Source organism: Vipera berus (assembly GCF_964194415.1).
Source record: "Vipera berus genome assembly, contig: HAP1_SCAFFOLD_58, whole genome shotgun sequence".
Lineage (NCBI taxonomy): Eukaryota > Metazoa > Chordata > Lepidosauria > Squamata > Viperidae > Vipera > Vipera berus.
The window spans coordinates 72,235-90,925 of NW_027673639.1; the positions used below are offsets into that span (position 1 = coordinate 72,235).

Genomic DNA, 18,691 nt, shown 5'->3' on the forward strand with positions numbered 1-18,691 from the left:
GAGAAGGACAAGGTGAATGGTCGAGTCCCCCTGTAGAAGCAAAAAGTTAGGGGTACCTTTTTATCAAATCTCAATCTACTGTGAAATCAGTTGAAACTGATGCAATTAAACAGCACTGATAGTTCCTTGCATAATACATCGGCTGTGAATTTTGATTTATGACTAACATTCTTCTAAATAAAACAAAATGGCATGGACAAAATCACTGCATGAAGCCTTTGTAGATTTTAAACCAACATTTGAGAGAAATCTTGATGAACATGGCGAATACAGTACAAAGGGATGTTACTTTTTCTCATTCAGCATTTGTATGAAATGTGCTAATCAACCTGGTACCTCTTCAGTCTCCCAGGGCTGTATTTAGACCTCCACGCTCTTTATGTAGCAACTCCGCTGCTCAACAGCTCATCTGATCATTCTCCTGCTAACACCTGTGTCAATCCCTGGGCCCTACTTCTCCTCCTATATGCTGAGGATATGGATCGTATCTCACAAAGCTTTGTTGGCCTTAGAGTCTCTTGTTTCTGCTAAAAAGCTTTATAAAGATAAGGGAACTACTGAGAGCATCCAATTTACAAGAGTTTCAGATATCTGGGGATGGTCTTACATGGTGCTGACATTTGGAAAACCCATTTAGATTATATCAAACAATGACATCCCCAACCATGAAGGCCAAATTAGCTCTAGAGCCAGGTCCTGCCATCTGGACGGGCATTGGGGGTGGGGTGGGGTGTGGACAAAGGGAAAATTTGTACCTGATGGGACACTTGTTCCAATTAGAAGATCATTTAAAGGCAACTTATTAATCTCACAAGGAGGTTTCCCTTAATGAAAAGAGGAGCACAGGACACATACAGTAGAAAAAGTACAAAAGAATATGTAGCATGTTTCCTGAGTCCATCTTGAAGTACACATTCTGTATGTTCCTTTTTGGATGGCAAAGCTCAGACAGGGACTGCAAAGGATGTGTACAGAGTGGGCTTGAGATAACATGCAAAAAACAAGATCTTAAATTAGAAAGATAAGCTTATGGAATGCAGGAAACTGGATCATATATTATTCCTTGTGTTAATTGAAAAGGATAAGCAATAGATAAGGAAAAACAACCAATTTCGGGATGGCATGTAAACTGTTAATGTTTAACTGCTAAAGCTATTGTTTTAAGACATACATATATGAGTGAATGTTAACCAATAAAGAACACAGCTGCTCAAGATTCGTGTGAGTCTCCTTTCATACTACAAGAATAGTTGATTGGATGGAAGAAATCCTGTTAATCAGAAACATGGACAATAAGTTAAACATCCCATAATAACCATTTCAAACCATTGTATTAAAAGGAGAATGTTCACATGGGAAAAGGCATCCAGAGCATGAGCCACAGAAATCTATTGTGAAAAGGGACATTTTTAGGCAGCTGAATCTTCTAGCATGTACAACTGAAAAAGTCCTTTGCTATTCAGCCTGAGTGCCTTGTTTTGCAGTTAGAAAGTTACAAGCACCTAGATGCTAAGGCAGAAACCTTCTATATTACAAGGTTATCACAAAAACATTAAAGTTACAAGAAAGTGCAACCAAGTGCAAAAAAGCCGTTGCTTGGCCCTCAGCAAGGACTATATTCCTGCAACACAGAGGTCTTCACATGAGGCAATGGTTATGGCCCGCATAAGGAGAGAAAAGGGTAAATAGACTCATTAATTGATTCAGTAATAACCAAGAGTGCAGTTTGTCCTCTGTGTTGAAGGAAGGAGTGTGCCAAAAAGTACGGAACTATTTCAAGGGGAAAATTAACCCAGGAGAGAGCGCTCTGATTTCTAGGCCCATGGGAAGAACATTTCAGTAGTAGCTTCTGAATCTCAAAATGAAATCTCAGCAATGAGAAGAAATTGTGATATGAGTTTGTGGAATTGAATACACTTCTACTCATAAGATTTTGTACTCCTTGAAAAGTGTGTAAGATTTAAATTCAACTATTAGGCATCACAGAATAGCAGAATCATTAAACAGAGAGTAGCAATAAAGGGAGCAGTAAAATGTTGTCACACAAAGGATGAGATGGCAATGAACAGTAAGTGTTCACACCTTCCAAACTCTAGACATATGGTTTTTCTCCTGTGTGAATTCTTTGATGTTTACGAAGACCACTATTTTCAGTAAAGATCTTTCCACACTGGAGGCATTTATATGCTTTCTCCCCTGAATGGATCCTTTGATGTACATAAAGGTTTCCCCTTAGACTGAAGCTCTTTCTACACTCCAGGAATTTATGCTGTGTCTCTCCTGAGTGGATTCTTTGACGAATGGAAAATTTTCAAGGGGAAAATTAACCCAGGAGAGAGCGCTCTGATTTCTAGGCCCATGGGAAGAACATTTCAGTAGTAGCTTCTCAATCTCAAAATGAAATCTCAGCAATGAGAAGAAATTGTGATATGAGTTTGTGGAATTGAATACACTTCTACTCATAAGATTTTGTACTCCTTGAAAAGTGTGTAAGATTTAAATTCAACTATTAGGCATCACAGAATAGCAGAATCATTAAACAGAGAGTAGCAATAAAGGGAGCAGTAAAATGTTGTCACACAAAGGATGAGATGGCAATGAACAGTAAGTGTTCACACCTTCCAAACTCTAGACATATGGTTTTTCTCCTGTGTGAATTCTTTGATGTTTACGAAGACCACTATTTTCAGTAAAGATCTTTCCACACTGGAGGCATTTATATGCTTTCTCCCCTGAATGGATCCTTTGATGTACATAAAGGTTTCCCCTTAGACTGAAGCTCTTTCTACACTGCAGGAATTTATGCTGTGTCTCTCCTGAGTGGATTCTTTGATGAATGGAAAAGGTGCTCTTTCCACACTCAAAGCCCTCCAGGCATTTATACGTTTTTTCTCCTGTGTGGATCCTTTGATGTCTTCGGAGGTGTCCAGCCACAGTAAAGCTCTTCCCACACACCAGGCATTCATATGGTTTTTCTCCAGTGTGGATCCTTTGATGGATATAAAGGTGTCCTATCCGAGTGAAACTCTTTCCACACTCCAAGCATTCAAATGGTTTCTCTCCTGTGTGAATTCTTTGATGATTAGAGAGATCTCCCCTCTGACTGAAGCTTTTTCCACATTCCAGGCATTTATATGGTTTTTCTCCTGTGTGGATCCTTTGATGATTACTGAGTTTTTCACCATTAATAAATCTCTTTCCACATTCGAAACATTCATATGGTTTCTCTCCAGTGTGAATTTTTTGATGTTTATAAAGGTTTCCTCTCTGACTAAAGCTCTTTCCACACTCCAGGCATTTATGCTGTTTTTCTCCAGTGTGAATTTTTTGATGTTTATAAAGGTTTCCCCTCACATTGAAGCTTTTCCCACATTCAAGGCATTTATACGGCTTTTCTCCTGTGTGGATCCTTTGATGTATATAAAGGGTGCCCCTCCGACTGAAGCTTTTTCCACAGTCAGAGCATTTATGCGGTTTCTCTCTTGTGTGGATCCTTTGATGGATACGAAGGTGTCCCGTCCGAGTGAAGCTCTTTCCACACTCCAGGCATTCATATGGTTTTTCTCCTGTGTGGATTCTCAGATGCCTTTCAAGATCTCCATTTCTTTCAAGGGATTTTCCAAACTCCGGGCATTTAATTGGTTTTTCTCCAGTGTGGATTCTTAGATGATTTTTAAGATCTCCATTTCTCTTAAAGGATTTTCCACATTCTGGGCACTGATATTTCTCTCCTCCCTCCTGGATTCTGTGGCGTTTGCCGAGTCTCCCGCCTCTTCTGAGGGACCCTCCGCCCTCCAGGCCCGTCTCGGGGTCTCCGCCCGTTTCCCGCTCCCCGCTTCGCCCTCCAGGCGGCCTCCTTTCACGGAGTCCCCTTCGGCCCATCCCTTCCGGGCCTTCCCCGCAGTCTCCTCCAGGGGCTGCTCCGAGGGGCCTCCTTCCTTCCTCCGCCGGGTCGCCCGAAGTCCTGCAGGGGCGAAGGGGGAGAGGCGGGTCACGGCTTCGTCCCTTCCACGGAGGGGAGTCCCAGCCCGTCCCGGGAGGAAAGCCGAAGCCTCGGCCTCTCAGTGAGACTTTCCGGGCAGGCCTCCCTCCCAGCGCCCCTCCCGCCAGACCAGGCCTCGGGCTCCCCCCTCCCCCCTTTCTCCGCCAGAGAAGAGCTCGGACTGCGACTCCCGGCATGCCTTGCGCCCTACCTGGCTCCGAACCAGGCCGCGACCGAGTCAATTAGGCGCCTCAGTTCTATTCGTTCCCGGAAGTGGAGGCGGGACTTCTCTGCGCACCCTTTTCCTGGTAGCTGTTTCTCTTTCGCTTGAAGGGACCGCCCCGAAGAGTCTTTTTGTTAATCGCCGCTCTCGCCAGAGTGACCAATCCGCGTCGCCCTTCCTCAGCCAGCCAGGTGGCGCCTGCGCAAAGTCTGTGGATTTGGGGGTGCCGTATAACGTCTTAACGCTGCTGCCCCTTTGGGGGCTCCATATCCCCGACTGTGGCAGCTATGTCTCTTCCTTAATCCTGACTCGTCCATCGCAGGGCAGGGAGACTGAAGCTTCTGCGCCGGATCTTGGCGCTTCCTAGCACTGCCTTCCTCTGGGCAGAGGGAGCTCAGAGTCGGCTCCTGGGGTGCCAAGAAGCCCCTCGCCCAGCTTGGGACTCCCCGCCCTGAGTGCTCTGATTGTGACTACTTCCACATATAGTAAAATCAATCTTTTACTTTTGCAATAGTTTTTATGCTTTTTCATACACCTAACTCTACCCTTCTCTCTTTGACCGTAATAAAGCTTTGATTAGAAACCAGCTGACTATTTCCAGGGCAGAAGACTTTTCAGTGGGGTGAGATGCTTTATTTTGGATTCAACCATTCCCACATTTATCTCCTGAGTTTGCAAAGCTTTAGCAGACCAAATTTAACTGTAGGGTGTACCAAAAGTACAACAGTGTCATTTTCTTCCCTTGAAAAGCCAAACTGTGTCCATGAGGTGGAAGTTTGGGGACTGAGTTGGAATACTGGCTGGGAACAGAGAGTGGAGCAGTTTTTCTACCCAATTGGGCTAGTTTTGGAGATTGGTTGCAGGACAGTTCTGTTTTGGGGGATATTATGGGGTGTTTTTCAAGGGCTGTAGAGAGAGTCCTCGACTTAACACCATTTGTTTAGTGATTGATGTTACAGCAACTCTGAATAAAAGTGACATGATCAATTTGCACAATTGTGAGCATTGCAGATCCCCATGGTCACGTGACCAAAATTCAGGCAACTGGCGTGTATTCCCGACAGTCGCACAGTGCCAGGCTCACGTGCTCACACTTTATAACCTCTGCAGCTGCCGTCTGACAAGCAAAGTCAGCGAAGGAAGCCAGATTCGCTTAACAATGGTGTGAGTCACTTAGCAGCTGCACTAACTGGCTTAAAAACTGGGGAGATGACCTGAAAACTATAGCAAAAAAAAGGTAGTAAAATGGAGCGCAACTCACTTAACAACGGTCAGCAACAGAAACTTTTGGTTCAATTGTGGTCATAGGTGTACAGTTTGGGGTCAATATATCAATCTGTCATGAACGATAACTGCAAATTACATCAGGGGCAGCAAAATTATTGTGTCAGTCAGCCCCCTCGCCTCTAGTTGCAACAAGAGCCCCTCCTTGCCCAGATCCAGCTTCTCTCTGGCCCCTTCTCTCCCCAGGACCCCTTTGCAAAACTGCAGCTGAGGGAAGGGAAATCCCTCCAACGCCTCTCCCCTTAACACTTGGATTTTTCAACCTCTATTGCCCACACAGGCAATATCCTCCCTATCTCCCATTTTCCTCCCTATCTCCCCTTCGGAAGGGGCTCCTGTTGCTGCCGTGGCCAGCGTGTCCTGAGACACAGCCTTCCAACCCTGGGCTGGCACCTGTCTCATATTGCTAAGCACATTTGATTTGTGCTTAGATTGTAAGCCACCCTGAGTCTTCGGAGAAGGGCGGGATATAAATGGGATTAAAATAAATAAAATAAAATTTCCTCTTCTTCCTGCAGCTGACTGGCAAAACAGTGCACCTGCTTGTCTGCCAGCACATTTGCAAGTTAACCCCCCTCCCTCCACTCGAACTCCTTTCGTCACCGGAACGTTTTCCAGGCCATTCCGGGCGGCTCCAAGGGCCGCTCTGGGGCCTCCTCAGCCGTCCCCCCCCCGCCCGACCAGGCCTCGCGCTCCGCCCACCGCCACTCCCGGCATCCCCCGGGGTTCACCTGCCTCCGGGCACTTCCGGCCCAATGCCGGAAGCGGGGGCGGGACCCTCACCTCCTTCCCGCCCATCGCCGGCGCCGTCAGCCCAGCGACCAATCGGCGTCCTCCTCCTCCTCGGCGAGCGAGATGGCGGCCAGCGCGGTGCGGAGGGGCCTTTTGGGCCCGGCGCGGAGGTGAGTCGAGGCCTCGGCCTCGATTTTCGCGTCCCCCGGCCGAGGGGACTCCTGTGGGGAACGGCCTCCCTGCCCCCGGGGCTTCCTTTCGCCCTCCCTCGCCTCAGCCTCCCCCTCCTCCCGTTGCAGGCTGGCCGGCTCGCGGCGGTTCAGCAGCGGGGGCGGCTACCCGGGCACGCCGCTGACGGCCCCTCTGCCGGGGCTGCCCAAGCCCGCCTTCGCCGGCCTGGACGGGCCGGAGGGCTTCGAGACGGAGGTCAGCGCCCTGGAGGGCGGGCTGCGCGTGGCCTCCCAGCGGAGGTTCGGGCCCTTCTGCACCCTGGGCGGTAAGGGGCGCGGGGGGCGGCGGCGGGGGGCGGCGGGGCCGAAGCGTGGCCGAGAGCTGACCGTCTCCCCCGCCCGTCTGCCCAGTGCTGATCAACTCCGGCTCGAGGCACGAAGCCAAGTACACCGGCGGCGTTGCCCACTTCCTGGAGAAGCTGGCCTTTTCCGTGAGTGCCTTTCCCGGAGGGGGGTGGGGAGGCGAAAGGGTCGGGCTTATGGCCAGCCTGCCGGACGGTCAGCGAGGCCCCCAGGCAGGCCACCTGTCCCCCGCCCCTGCCTGCTGGGCTCTTGGCCCGAGTTCTGCTCCAAAAGCTGCCAGCCAGCCTCGGATGCGTGAGGGCAGGGGTAGGCCGCCTTGGCTCTTTCGTGGCTTCCACGCCCAGAATTGCTGAGCCGGCTCAGAAAAGAGCCAAGGCTGCCTAGCCCTGTACTAGGGCTGAGTTGCCTTTTATTTTTGCCTCCTTGACCCGGTTCCTGCTTTCTCCCTCCCTTCTCCGTTTAGTCTACCGCCCGGTTTAGCAGCAAGGATGAGATCCTTCTCACGTTGGAGAAGCACGGAGGCATCTGTGATTGCCAGGTGTCAAGGTCTGTTTCCTGTCAGGCATCCTTCGACAAAGCCTAGCCGAGCTATGTGTGGCTTTTGACTGGAACCTGTTTGGCGTATGGCGTCCTTTTTCCTAACTCTGTCTATGTGGAGATTCTCAAATTATCCACGTCGTAGTTACTGAAAAAGCATCTTTGGGACTTTTCCCGGCTCCCGTTTTAGCATGTGATCTGTCCTTCACAGGGAGGCTAAGGGGAAATTCTGTCATTCGAGTTTGCTTTGAGTGATGCCATTTTTCACACCCTGGGTGGAGGCGACCATGCCACCCCAGTAGAACATAAAACCAATTTGCTCTTCTTTCAGGGATACCACAATGTACGCTGTTTCTGCAGATAGCAGGGGCCTGGACCCCATGGTCAGCTGATGTGGTTCTCCAGCCCAGACTGTCAGGTAATAATCTAGTTCAGATATATATGTATGTACAGAAGATGCCGTGACAATCTCACTTGGCCATGTGTGTGTGTGTATGTATATATAGAGAGAGTGAATATGTGTGTATGTGTATGTATGTATCTATATAGAGAATACATATGTGTATATCTGTATGTATGTATATCCCCTCCCCCAACACACACACACACACACTCTCTCTCTCTCTCTCTCTCTCTCTCTCTCTCTCTATATATATATATATATATATATATATATATATATACACACACACACAAAATTTAAATAGTATAGTTAAAAAAGTAGATTGCCAGGTGAGATTGTCATGGCGTCTTCTGTGCTTCAAAAGAGAGCCAGACAGGATTTCGCTGTCCCACCTGAACGCAAATTGCGTTGCCATAAAGATGTTTGTGATTTCTGCCAGAGGAGAATGGAAGATCCCTCTTTCCCATGGAAGGGTTTGACACCTGAATTTTCATTGATCCGGGACTGACCAGATGGTTTGAGGGGAGGGGTTTGACTTGGGGACTCTTTAAAAGTACCAATCTGTAACACAGTTTCAGATCCTGTCTAGTATTCCATTACCAATCATGTTTTAGTAAAAGCTCCTTTTGGATAATTCCTGTTTCAAGAGTTCTTTCTTTCCTAAGATGTCGATTGGGGTGGGTCCTAACAAGAGCTCCAAGACGCCTTCCACCTCTATTCTAAATTTGAATTTGCCTTCACTAATAACCTGTCGGCTCTGAACTGTTCCCAGGAACTAATTCCAGCTGAAGTAGCAAACCGTGAAGAACAGCCCAAGTTATCAGCAAACATATGATCGTTGTTGCATCCCGAGCATTTCACTACCACTGTGGGATTCAAAGACCAGTCAAGCAAGGTGTCCCAAATATGTCTGTCTGCCTACGCAGTGTTTATTGTATTTATACAGTGTTAACCAGCAGGAAATTACGCACAGCAAAAGCATTATCTATTGTTCTACTCCCTAGTCAATCTTAGAGAACATCCCGAATCTCCCAAGCCAGGGAAGAAGCCTTCCTTATCTAGCTAGTTCTTATCTGGCTGGCTCTTGCAATCCTTGGCAAGGCTAATTAGAATGAGCTCATAGAACATGGGAATAAGATACTAAGACAGGCAGTTTGCTGCGCACGTCCCTTCATATCCTTGACCTCCATCTCTACATAACACGACTCCATGATGATAAGCCACCCTAGAAATAGTTTTCACAGATTGTATCTTGCATACCTAACAGAGAAGCCAGGATCCACTCAGGGATGTTCAAAAGTGGCTTTCTGGGATATCCAAGGGCAGGGAATTTGGGGGATGTGCCCATTTATTTAGGTATGACTCCTTTTGTTACACTCGGAGGATTGCCCATCTCCCAAAATTACATGGGAAAAATTCGCCTACACATGTATTATAAACCAAACACATCATGTATTATAAATCAGTTTTCTATACACACACACACACACACCGTTAAACAATGCCAGGGGTCTGGGTATGCAAAGCCAGGAGTGGGGAAGCAGGTCATGTGAACAGAACCTTGGGTACTGCTACATCCCCCTTCAGGTTGCTGTATGTCAGAGGTGAGGAACGATCCTCTATTATTTGTGGACTTCCGCTCGCAGAATTCCTGAGCCAGCATGGACAGTATTTGGCTGGCTGAGGAATTCTGGGACTTGAAGTCCACAAGTCAAAAAAGGGCCATAGTTCTAATCTAGGCGATTGCCCAGTTCATCCCTTTCCTTTTCCCGCTGACCGCCTGCAGAGGGTACCAGGAGCCTCACTCTGTTCCGGCAGCTGCAAATGCGACAGCGAGCTCAGTTAACTTTTGCTTCCTCCTGCTGCAAAGATGGCACTTGCAGTGCTTCCGCCAGGTACAAAGATGGTGCCTTCCAGCACTTTCATTCACAGGTCTTCTCCACTGCGGTCGTGGATGATGAAGGCAGCTCCACTTGCCCTCGCCGCCCGGGCAGCCTTCCAGCTCCGGCCCGCAGGCTGCAGGAAGCACCAACGAAGAGATCTTTGAGGGACCCACTGAGGTCTTTGCTGCAACTACCCTACCGGCCATCAGGGGGCAGCAAAGGACAGATGTTGGCGCCACCTATCGGCCCTCGGGAGCCCAGCAGCCCAGATATGCTCGGTGATAGGAGGAGACAGAGACATTGGCAGTGCTAGCGGTCTCCATGCTGCCACTGGCCGTCGCTATGCCTCGTGGGTGGGCGGGGCTGGTCCTGGTGAAAGGGAAGCCTCGTGGCTGCAAGGCTAGTTCAGCGAGGGGACCATGGAGGTGGGGGGTGGCGCTGATCTGCAACCTGGTTGCGTCCATCAAAGCCAGAACAAGCTGAGCCTCGGATTCACGGGGCAGCCCTGGAACCAGCGAGCCACCCCGCCAACAGGCTGTGCACACAGGAGATGGCCAGCACCCTGGGTGAAGTAAGCCTGTGGGGCAAGATAGTCAGCAGGGTCACCAGACTCCACTGCACCCAGGGAGAAACGTTGCTGGTTCCAGGGCTGCCCTGTGGATCTAAGGCGGGTTCTGACTTTGATGGACGCAAACAGGTTGTACATCAGTGTCTGGTTGGCCTGGGCTGGGCCGAGATGCCTTGGGCTGCCATCTCGGTGGCAATCCTGGTTCCAGCTGAAACCTTTCCTGAAGGAGAGATAAGGAGCCAGAAACTGCCCCCCTCATAAAAATACAGATGGTAGACACAAAACAGACCAAGAATTCTTCCACCTGGTTCTGCTCCAGCCAACCACCAGCATAAATACTTTGCCCAGTTTGAGTCCCTCAAATACTTTACACAGCCATTTGTCTGAAATGGTATAGGGTTTCCTGGCTGAGCAGGGGGTTGGACTAGGTGACCTATTACTATTATTAAGTTTCAGAGGACAAGGTGAATGGTCGAGTCCACCTGTTGAAGCAAAAAGTAGGGGTAACTTTATCAAATCTCAATCTTCTGTGAAATCAGTTGAAACTGATGCAATGAAACAACATTGATATTTCCTTGCATAATGCATCGGGTGTAAATTTTGATTTATCACTAACATTCTTCCCAGTAAAACAAAATGGCACGGACAAAATCACTGCATGAAGACTTTGTAGATTTTAAACCTACATTTGAGAAAAATCTGGATGAACATGGAGAATACAGTACAAAGGGATGTTACTTTTTCTCATTCAGCATTTGTATGAAACGTGCTAATCAACCTGGTACCTCTTCAGTCTCCCAGGGCTGTATTTAGACAAATGGAAAATATGTTTCTACATGATGGGGAAACAGGAAAGTGGGAAATGACAGGTGACAAAGACCACAGAAGCCCAGAACTGGTTTCTACCAGAGGCACCTTTTGCTTTAATCTGATGAAGTTGAGGATCTTTCCTTCGTAAGGGTCCAAGCTGGGGTAGGTCAGACACCTAGATTGTGACACGGCACACTTGTTCAAATTAGAAGATCATTTAAAGGCAACTTATTAATCTCACAAGGTTTCTCTTAATGAAAAGAGCACAGGACACATACAGTAGAAAAAGTACAAAAGAACAGTTGATTGGACGGAAGAAATCCTGTTAATCAGAAACATGGAGAGTAAGTTAAATATCCCATAACATAACCATTTAAAACCAATGTATTAAAAGGAGAACATTCGCATGGGAAAAGGCATCATGAGCATCATGAGCCACAGAAATCTGTGGTGAAAAGTTACCATTTCGGCCAGCTGAAACTTTAGCATGTACAAATGAAAAAGTCCTTTGCTATTCAGCCTGAGAGAGTGCCTTGTTTTGCAGTTAGAAAGTTACAGGCACCTATAATATTACAAGGTTATCATAAAAATATTAAAGTTACAAGAAAGCACAACCAAGTTCAAGAAACCCGTTGCTTGGCCTTCAGCAAGGACTGTATTCCTGCAACACAGAGGTCTTCAGAGGAGGCAAAGGTTATGGCCCGCATAAGGAGAGACAAGGGTAAATTGACTCATTAATTGATTCAGTAATAATTAACTGATTCAGTAATAAGAGTGGTTTGTTCTCTGTGTAGAAGGAGGGAGTGTGCCAAAAGGTACAGAAGAGGCGAGAGTCCTATTTCAAGGGGAAAATTAACCCAGAAGGGTCTGATTTCCAGGCCCATGGAAAGAACCGTGGGCACAATGGAAATTGCTAAGTTTCTTCAGAACATTCCAGTAGCAGCTTCTGAATCTCAAAATGAAATCTCACCAATGAGAAGAAATTGTGATACGGGTTTGTGGAATTGAATAGACTTCTACTCATAAGATTACGTACCCCTTTGAAAAGTGTGTAAGATTCAAATTCAACTATTAGACATCGCAGAATAGCAAAATCATTAAACAGAGTAGCAATAAAGGGAACAGTAAAATGGTGAAACACAAAGGATGAGGTGGCAATGAAGGGTAAGTGTTCACACCTTCCAAACTCTAGACATATGGTTTCTCTCCTGTGTGAATTCTTTGATGTCTACGAAGACCCCTATTTTCAGTAAAGCTCTTTTCCCCCTGAATGGATCCTTTGATGTACATAAAGGTTGCTCCTCCGACTGAAGCAATTTCCACACTCCAGGCATTTATGTGGTTTCTCTCCAGTGTGGATCCTTTGATGTACATAAAGGCTTCTCCTCTGACTGAAGCTCTTTCCACATTCCAGGCATTTATGTGGTTTCTCTCCTGAGTGGATCCTTTGATGTACATAAAGGCTTCCCCTCTGATTGAAGCTCTTTCCACACTCCAGGCATTTATGTGGTTTCTCTCCTGAGTGGATCCTTTGATGTGTATAAAGTTTTCCCCTCTGACTGAAGCTCTTTCCACACTCCAGGCATTTAAATGGTTTCTCTCCTGAGTGGATCCTTTGATGTCCATAAAGGCTTCCCCTCTGATTGAAGCTCTTTCCACACTCCAGGCATTTATGTGGTTTCTCTCCTGAGTGGATCCTTTAATGTGTATAAAGGTGTCCCCTCTGACTGAAGCTCTTTCCACACTCCAGGCATTTATGTGGTTTCTCTCCTGAGTGGATCCTTTGATGTGTATAAAGTTTTCCCCTCTGACTGAAGCTCTTTCCACACTCCAGGCATTTAAATGGTTTCTCTCCTGAGTGGATCCTTTGATGTCCATAAAGGCTTCCCCTCTGACTGAAGCAATTTCCACACTCCAGGCATTTATGTGGTTTCTCTCCTGAGTGGATCCTTTGATGTACATAAAGGCTTCCCCTCCGACTGAAGCTCTTTCCACACTCCAGGCATTTATGTGGTTTCTCTCCTGAGTGGATCCTTTGATGTCTATAAAGGTGTCCCCTCAGACTGAAGCTCTTTCCACACTCCAGGCATTCATGTGGTTTTTCTCCTGAGTGGATCCTTTGATGTACATAAAAGTTTCCCCTCTGACTGAAAGTCTTTCCACACTCTAGGCATTTAAATGGTTTTTCTCCTGTGTGGATGCTTTGATGTCTGTACAGAGTTCCCCTCCGACTGAAGCTCTTTCCACACTCCAGGCATTCATGTGGTTTCTCTCCTGAGTGGATCCTTTGATGTACATAAAGGTTTCCCCTCTGAATGAAGCTCTTTCCACAGTCCAGGCATTTAAATGGTTTTTCTCCTGAGTGGATCCTTTGATGTCTATACAGAGTTCCCCTAAGACTGAAGGTCTTTCCACACTCTAGGCATTTATGTGGTTTCTCTCCTGAGTGGATCCTTTGATGTACATAAAGGCTTCCCCTCCGACTGAAGCTCTTTCCACAGTCCAGGCATTCATGTGGTTTCTCTCCTGAGTGGATCCTTTGATGTAAATAAAGGTTTCCCGTCTGACTGAAGGTCTTTCCACACTCCAGGCATTTATGTGGTTTCTCTCCTGAGTGGATCCTTTGATGTACATAAAGGTTTCCCCTCTGAATGAAGGTCTTTCCAGACTCTAGGCATTTATATGGCTTCTCTCCAGTGTGGGTTCTTAGATGCCTTTCAAGATCTCTATTTCTTTTAAAGGATTTTCCACATTCCAGGCACTGATATTTCTTTCCTCCCTCCTGGATTCTGTGGCGTTTCCCGAGTCTCCCGCCTCTTCTGAGGGACCCTCCGCCCTCCAGGGCCGTCTCAGGGTCTCTGCCCGTTTCCTGTTCCCCGCTTCGCCCTCCAGGCGGCCTCCTTTCCCGGAGTCCCCTTCGGCTCATCCCTTCCGCGCCTTCCCCGCCGTCTCCTCCCGGGGCTGCTCCACGTGTCCTCCTTCCTTCCTTCCTCCGCCGGGCTCGCCCGAACTCCTGCAGGGGCGAAGGGGGAGAGGCGGGTCACGGCTTCGTCCCTTCCCCAGAGGGGAGTCCCAGTCCCGCCCGGGAACCAAGGCCGAAGCCTCGGCCTCTCAGTGAGACTTTCCGGGCAGGCCTCCCTCCCAGCGCCCCTCCCGCCAGACCAGGCCTCGGGCTCCCCCCTCCCCCCTTTCTCCACCAGAGAAGAGCTCGGACTGCGACTCCCGGCATCCCTTGCGCCCTACCTGGCTCCGAGCCAGTCCGCGGCCGAGTCAATTAAGCGCCTCAGTTCGATTCGTTCCCGGAAGTGGAGGCGACAGTTCCCTGCGAGCCCTTTTGCTGGTTGCTTTTCCTCTTTCGCTTGAAGGGACCGCCCCTACGAGTCTTTCCGCCAATAGCCGCCCTCGCCAGAGCGACCAATCGGCGTCCTCCTTGCATCCATCAGCTACATGGCGCCTGCGTAGTAGCGAAGTCTCTCCCCAGGCAGGGCGGGGGGCAGTTGGGGGGCGCTTCCTCCCTTCTTCCTCCGGGGGGGCTCCGGCCAGGCCCCCCCGCGGCCCCCAGGCAGCCCCCCTCCCGCGCGGGGGTGGGAGCAGACGGGGAGAAGGGCGGGGGAGGCGGGAGAGCAGCCTTCCCGTATCTGGGGGGCGCCCCGAGGAGGAGGGAGCCGGGCTCGTCCCCGAAGCCCCCCGAAGGCGGGAGAAGCAGGACGGAGGGAAACCGAGCGGGGAGGAGGGAGGAATTTCCTGACAGGGAGAAGAATTAAGCAGTGGAACTACCTGCCACCAGAAGCTGAACGTGCTCCAACACTGGAAGGTTTTAAGAAGAGACTCGACAGCCATTTGTCTGATATGGTATAGGGTCTCCTTCCTGAGCAGGGGGCTGGACTAGAAGACCTCCAGGGTTCCTTCCAACTCTCATCATCATCATCATCATCATTTATTTGTTAATTCATTTACATTAATTCTGTGATTCTGATCCTGATCTCATGGACGAATCTGCCTGTTTCGGTGTTTTGGCTCTCCAGAGCTTCTGCCCCTCCCTTCACTCGCTCTGCATTCACACTGGAACCTCTTCGTGCATAGGGGGGCGGGAAGGAGGATATGCAATTATTGTTTGACTTTAAATATTTGTATTCATCTCATGATTTTCCCAAATGTTTTTCTTGGGTTTTTTTCTCACATCTTCTGCCCTGCCAAAGAGAAAGGAGGAAAGTGGGGAGAAGAGATGGTACCATAAACTGGCCTTGAGAACCACCTTTCCCATTGAAGTCCCAACTAACCCTAATCAAGATTACTTCCCAGGACAGCCAATGATGTCCAGGGCCAGGCTGAGAGTCTCCGGCTGGAGAAGGTTCCCAGTGGACACCCTTCGGGCGAGTCCCTGCAATAAGCCTCAATGGCAACATATGAGAGCAACCAAGAGCAACTTCTGTGGGTCCTCTTCCCACTGCTGCCCTGTTCAAGGCTGGAGAGCTGCAAACTTAGGCCCGGGACGATGAAGGCCACGCCAGCCCTCCAGCTCCGTCCCCCACAATCTGCGGGTCCTTCCTTGCACTTGCCCAGGAACTGCCAGTGGAAAGATCTTTGAGGGACCCGCTGAGGTCTTTGTTGAGGGGGGGGCGCGGAGCGCCATGGCTTTCCCAGCCCTGGAGATGAAGTACAGCTGAACAGCAACTCCCCCACTGGCCATCAGGGGCAGCCAAGGATGGGTCTTGGCGCCACCTGCTGGCCCTTGGGACCACTGCAGCCCAGATACGCTCGGCCCAGTGTTTCCTTTGGAGGGCAGCTATTCCTCTCAAGGAGGCGGGGCACTGTCTGGCCCTAGATTAGAGCTCACAACAACCTGCCCAGGTAGGCTGGCAAACGCACTGTAGAGGCTGAATGGCAAGAAAGTTGCGATTTTATACTTCAGCACAACGTCTTGTTTCAGTTCACACAACACAACACAATTTCTTCCCTAGAATCTAACACCCCATTCACACATGCTAAGTGTGGCAGTGTTGACAAGGGCTGGATTTCTGGGGCTTTGCCTGTTGTCCAAGACCAGCCTTCCTTACTTCCTGCTTGAGTTCCAGCCGGCCTCTCAGCTGCCCCTTTTCTGGGCCATCCTGGCTGCAGCTGAGACCCTGAAGGAGGAGAAGGAGCCAGAAACTGTCCTAAGAATTCAGATCAGGGCCATGAAACAGAGGCCAAGAATTGTTCTGATCGGTTCTGCTTTGCTCAACCTGCATCATAAATACTGTGCCCAGTTTCGGCCCCTCAAATTCTGTGCAGAAGAGTCAAGGACAAGGTGAATGGTCGAATCCTCCCATTGGAGCAAAAAGTATTTAGGGGTACCTTTTTACCAAATAATTTCAATTTACTGTGAAATCCATTGACACTGATGCAATTAAACAGTATTGACAGATCCTTCATAATGCATTGAGTGTAAATTTTGATTTATGACTTTCTTCTAAATAAAAAAATAGCATGGAAAATCAGGTGCTTCCTTTGATCAGGCAGTTTGGAAGGCACTAGAGCTGTGAATTTGGAACCCTGGTGTCAGAATCCATTTATATTCCATTCCTAACTCCCTATCTGTGCAACCCTAAATCTCACCCTGTTACTGGATTCTGCCATTCCCATTAATTGGCTATCCCTATCCATTAGATGGAAGGTTGTTTATTCAGCCTGCCTGGAGGCCATCATCAAAGACCAGGGAAGAAACTTTGAACTGAGAAGAACAAAGAAAGAGGGGGATGAGGAATTCTTCTGCCCTGCCAAAGAGAAAGAAGGAAAATGGGGAGAAGAGATGGTCCCGTAAACTGGCCTTGAGAACCACCTTTCCCATTGAAGTCCCAACTAACCCTAATCAAGATTACTTCCCAGGACAGCCAATGATGTCCAGGGCCAGGCTGAGAGTCCCCGGCTGGAGAAGGTTCCCAGTGGACACCCTTTGGGCGAGTCCCTGCAATAAGCCTCAATGGCAACATATTATTTATTTATTTATTTGTTTGTTTATTTATTTTATTTGTATACCGCCCTTCTCCCGAAGGACTCAGGGCGGTGAACAGGGCAATACATATTAAAAAACAAGATACAAAAATTAAAAACGATTAAACAACAATGCCCATGAATAAGTTAGAACACATTAAAAAAGGTTAAAACAGATTAATAAAACCCAACCCCATCCCATCAGGCCAGGCCAGCTTGTTCGAAAAGGTAGGTTTTGAGATCGTGCCGGAAGGAGCGAAGGTCGGGCGCCATCCAGAGCTCGACCGGAAGATGGTTCCATAAATTCCATGAGAGCAACCAAGAGCAATTTCTGTGGGTCCTCTTCCCACTGCTGCCCTGTTCAAGGCTGGAGAGCTGCAAACCTAGGCCCGGGACGATGGATTCTGCCATTCCCATTAATTGGCTATCCCTATCCATTAGATGGAAGGTTGTTTATTCAGCCTGCCTGGAGGCCATCATCAAAGACCAGGGAAGAAACTTTGAACTGAGAAGAACAAAGAAAGAGGGGGATGAGGAATTCTGGTTTATCTCTGATTGGAATTTGAAGGGGAGGAAGCAAAAGTTGAAAATGCATTGAAGTTCTCTTTTCCCAAGAAGGGTTTTGACACATGAAACTTAACTGAACCCGGATTGACCAAATGGACTGAAGGTAGAGGTTTTTACTCGGGGACACTTTAAAAGTATCGATCTGCAACACATTTTCCAGATCCTGTCTAGATTATCCACTGTCAACCATGTTTTAGTAAAAGTTCCTGTTTGGACAATCCTGTCTCCAAGAGTTCTTTCCTAAGATGTGGATTGGGGTGGGTCCTGACACCTGATCAGGTCAGCCAGGCTGTTGCTTGGAAGCTGCAGAGCAGGTTGGTGGAACTGGTTTCCTGGGTAAAGAAGGAACTTTTCCTGGGGTATCCAGCAGGGGTGGTGGTGGTGGAGAGCACTCTTGGATTTTTCTATATGAAAAAAGAAAAAAAACCCTCAGGTGTAGGAAACCTGTGATATTTCCACCTTAGGCTCACATAAAATGGCGCAGGTCTGACTCAGGGCAGAGATAAGTTTCGTTTCTGTTCATAAGTTGCAGTTTACCAGAAATCAGATGACCCTGCTACGTGCAGACGGACAATCCCGTTGGAACACGTACAAGAAAGTAACAGAAGAAAGTAACAGAAACAATGACATTCCATACATGGCTATAGCTGAAATGTAACCATTGGATAGCTGAAATGTAACCATTGGATAGCTGCTTGTTGCTTGTGTAGGATTGTATTTCAATAAAAGAGAGCTGAGGACTTCGGTCTGAGCCCTCATCCCGAGAACGCTCAGAGAGACGTGTCCTCATTTATTGGCAAGTTCATGAGGAGCCCGCCAGGTGCGAAAAACCCGCACACTGCACCCAGGGACACACGTTGCTGGTTCCAGGGCTGCCCTGTGGATCTAAGACGGGTTCTGACTTTGATGGACGCAACCAGGTTGTACATCAGTGTCTGGTTGACCTGACCACTCAAATTAGCAAAGTTCAAAGTATAAAGACAAAGATTTAACATATTTTGCACTGCCGGGAGTTTGGGGCTTCGTTTTCCCCCGTTCTGATTTTTATAGTGATCTAAAGCATGTTTCAAGGTTTGGTTAGCCCTTTCCAACAAGGCTTGGCCTTGGCTATTATATGGAATTACAAATTTGTGTGTTATTTGCCAATGATGACAAAATTCTGCCATGGCTTGGCTGCTATAGGCAGGGCCATTATC

The 18,691-nt window shown here is 48.2% G+C and overlaps 3 protein-coding genes and 1 long non-coding RNA gene across 4 annotated transcripts; 1 reads left to right on the top strand and 3 right to left on the bottom strand.

Annotated features, from left to right (window-relative positions):
• Positions 1 to 6,160, bottom strand: LOC308679222. The gene is made up of 3 exons (XR_014028730.1): positions 6,093 to 6,160; positions 1,172 to 1,270; positions 1 to 30 (listed from the first exon to the last, which is right to left on the bottom strand). It is a non-coding gene; the product is annotated as an uncharacterized lncRNA (long non-coding RNA).
• LOC308679216 (uncharacterized protein) lies at positions 2,475 to 4,226 on the bottom strand. Its single transcript, XM_081346807.1, has 2 exons — positions 4,194 to 4,226; positions 2,475 to 3,964 (listed from the first exon to the last, which is right to left on the bottom strand). Exon 2 carries the CDS (start codon positions 3,880 to 3,882, stop codon positions 2,629 to 2,631), a length of 1,254 nt encoding a protein of 417 aa, XP_081202933.1. The 5' UTR covers positions 3,883 to 3,964; positions 4,194 to 4,226; the 3' UTR covers positions 2,475 to 2,628.
• Positions 6,161 to 6,318: 158 nt separating the features above from the next.
• On the top strand, positions 6,319 to 8,328 carry LOC308679221 (mitochondrial-processing peptidase subunit alpha-like). Its single transcript, XM_081346813.1, has 6 exons — positions 6,319 to 6,391; positions 6,521 to 6,717; positions 6,803 to 6,882; positions 7,218 to 7,300; positions 7,623 to 7,709; positions 8,059 to 8,328. Exons 1-5 carry the CDS (start codon positions 6,345 to 6,347, stop codon positions 7,681 to 7,683), a joined length of 468 nt encoding a protein of 155 aa, XP_081202939.1. The 5' UTR covers positions 6,319 to 6,344; the 3' UTR covers positions 7,684 to 7,709; positions 8,059 to 8,328.
• Positions 8,329 to 10,040: 1,712 nt separating this feature from the next.
• Positions 10,041 to 14,353, bottom strand: LOC308679225 (uncharacterized protein; the record flags this gene model as incomplete). The annotated part of the gene is made up of 4 exons (XM_081346814.1): positions 14,199 to 14,353; positions 12,953 to 13,968; positions 11,026 to 11,130; positions 10,041 to 10,365 (listed from the first exon to the last, which is right to left on the bottom strand). Exons 2-4 carry the CDS (start codon positions 13,879 to 13,881, stop codon positions 10,041 to 10,043), a joined length of 1,359 nt encoding a protein of 452 aa, XP_081202940.1. The 5' UTR covers positions 13,882 to 13,968; positions 14,199 to 14,353.
• Positions 14,354 to 18,691: the final 4,338 nt, after the last annotated feature.

Bases quoted from the DNA above. Each gene is read 5' to 3' on its own strand.
- LOC308679216 (XM_081346807.1), bottom strand. From the start codon at position 3,882: ATGGGCCGAAGGGGACTCCGTGAAAGGAGGCCGCCTGGAGGGCGAAGC.
- LOC308679221 (XM_081346813.1), top strand. From the start codon at position 6,345: ATGGCGGCCAGCGCGGTGCGGAGGGGCCTTTTGGGCCCGGCGCGGAG. The intron at 6,718-6,802 runs GTAAGGGGCGCG...CCGTCTGCCCAG, and splicing joins GCCCTTCTGCACCCTGGGCG to TGCTGATCAACTCCGGCTCG. The intron at 6,883-7,217 runs GTGAGTGCCTTT...TTCTCCGTTTAG, and splicing joins TGGAGAAGCTGGCCTTTTCC to TCTACCGCCCGGTTTAGCAG.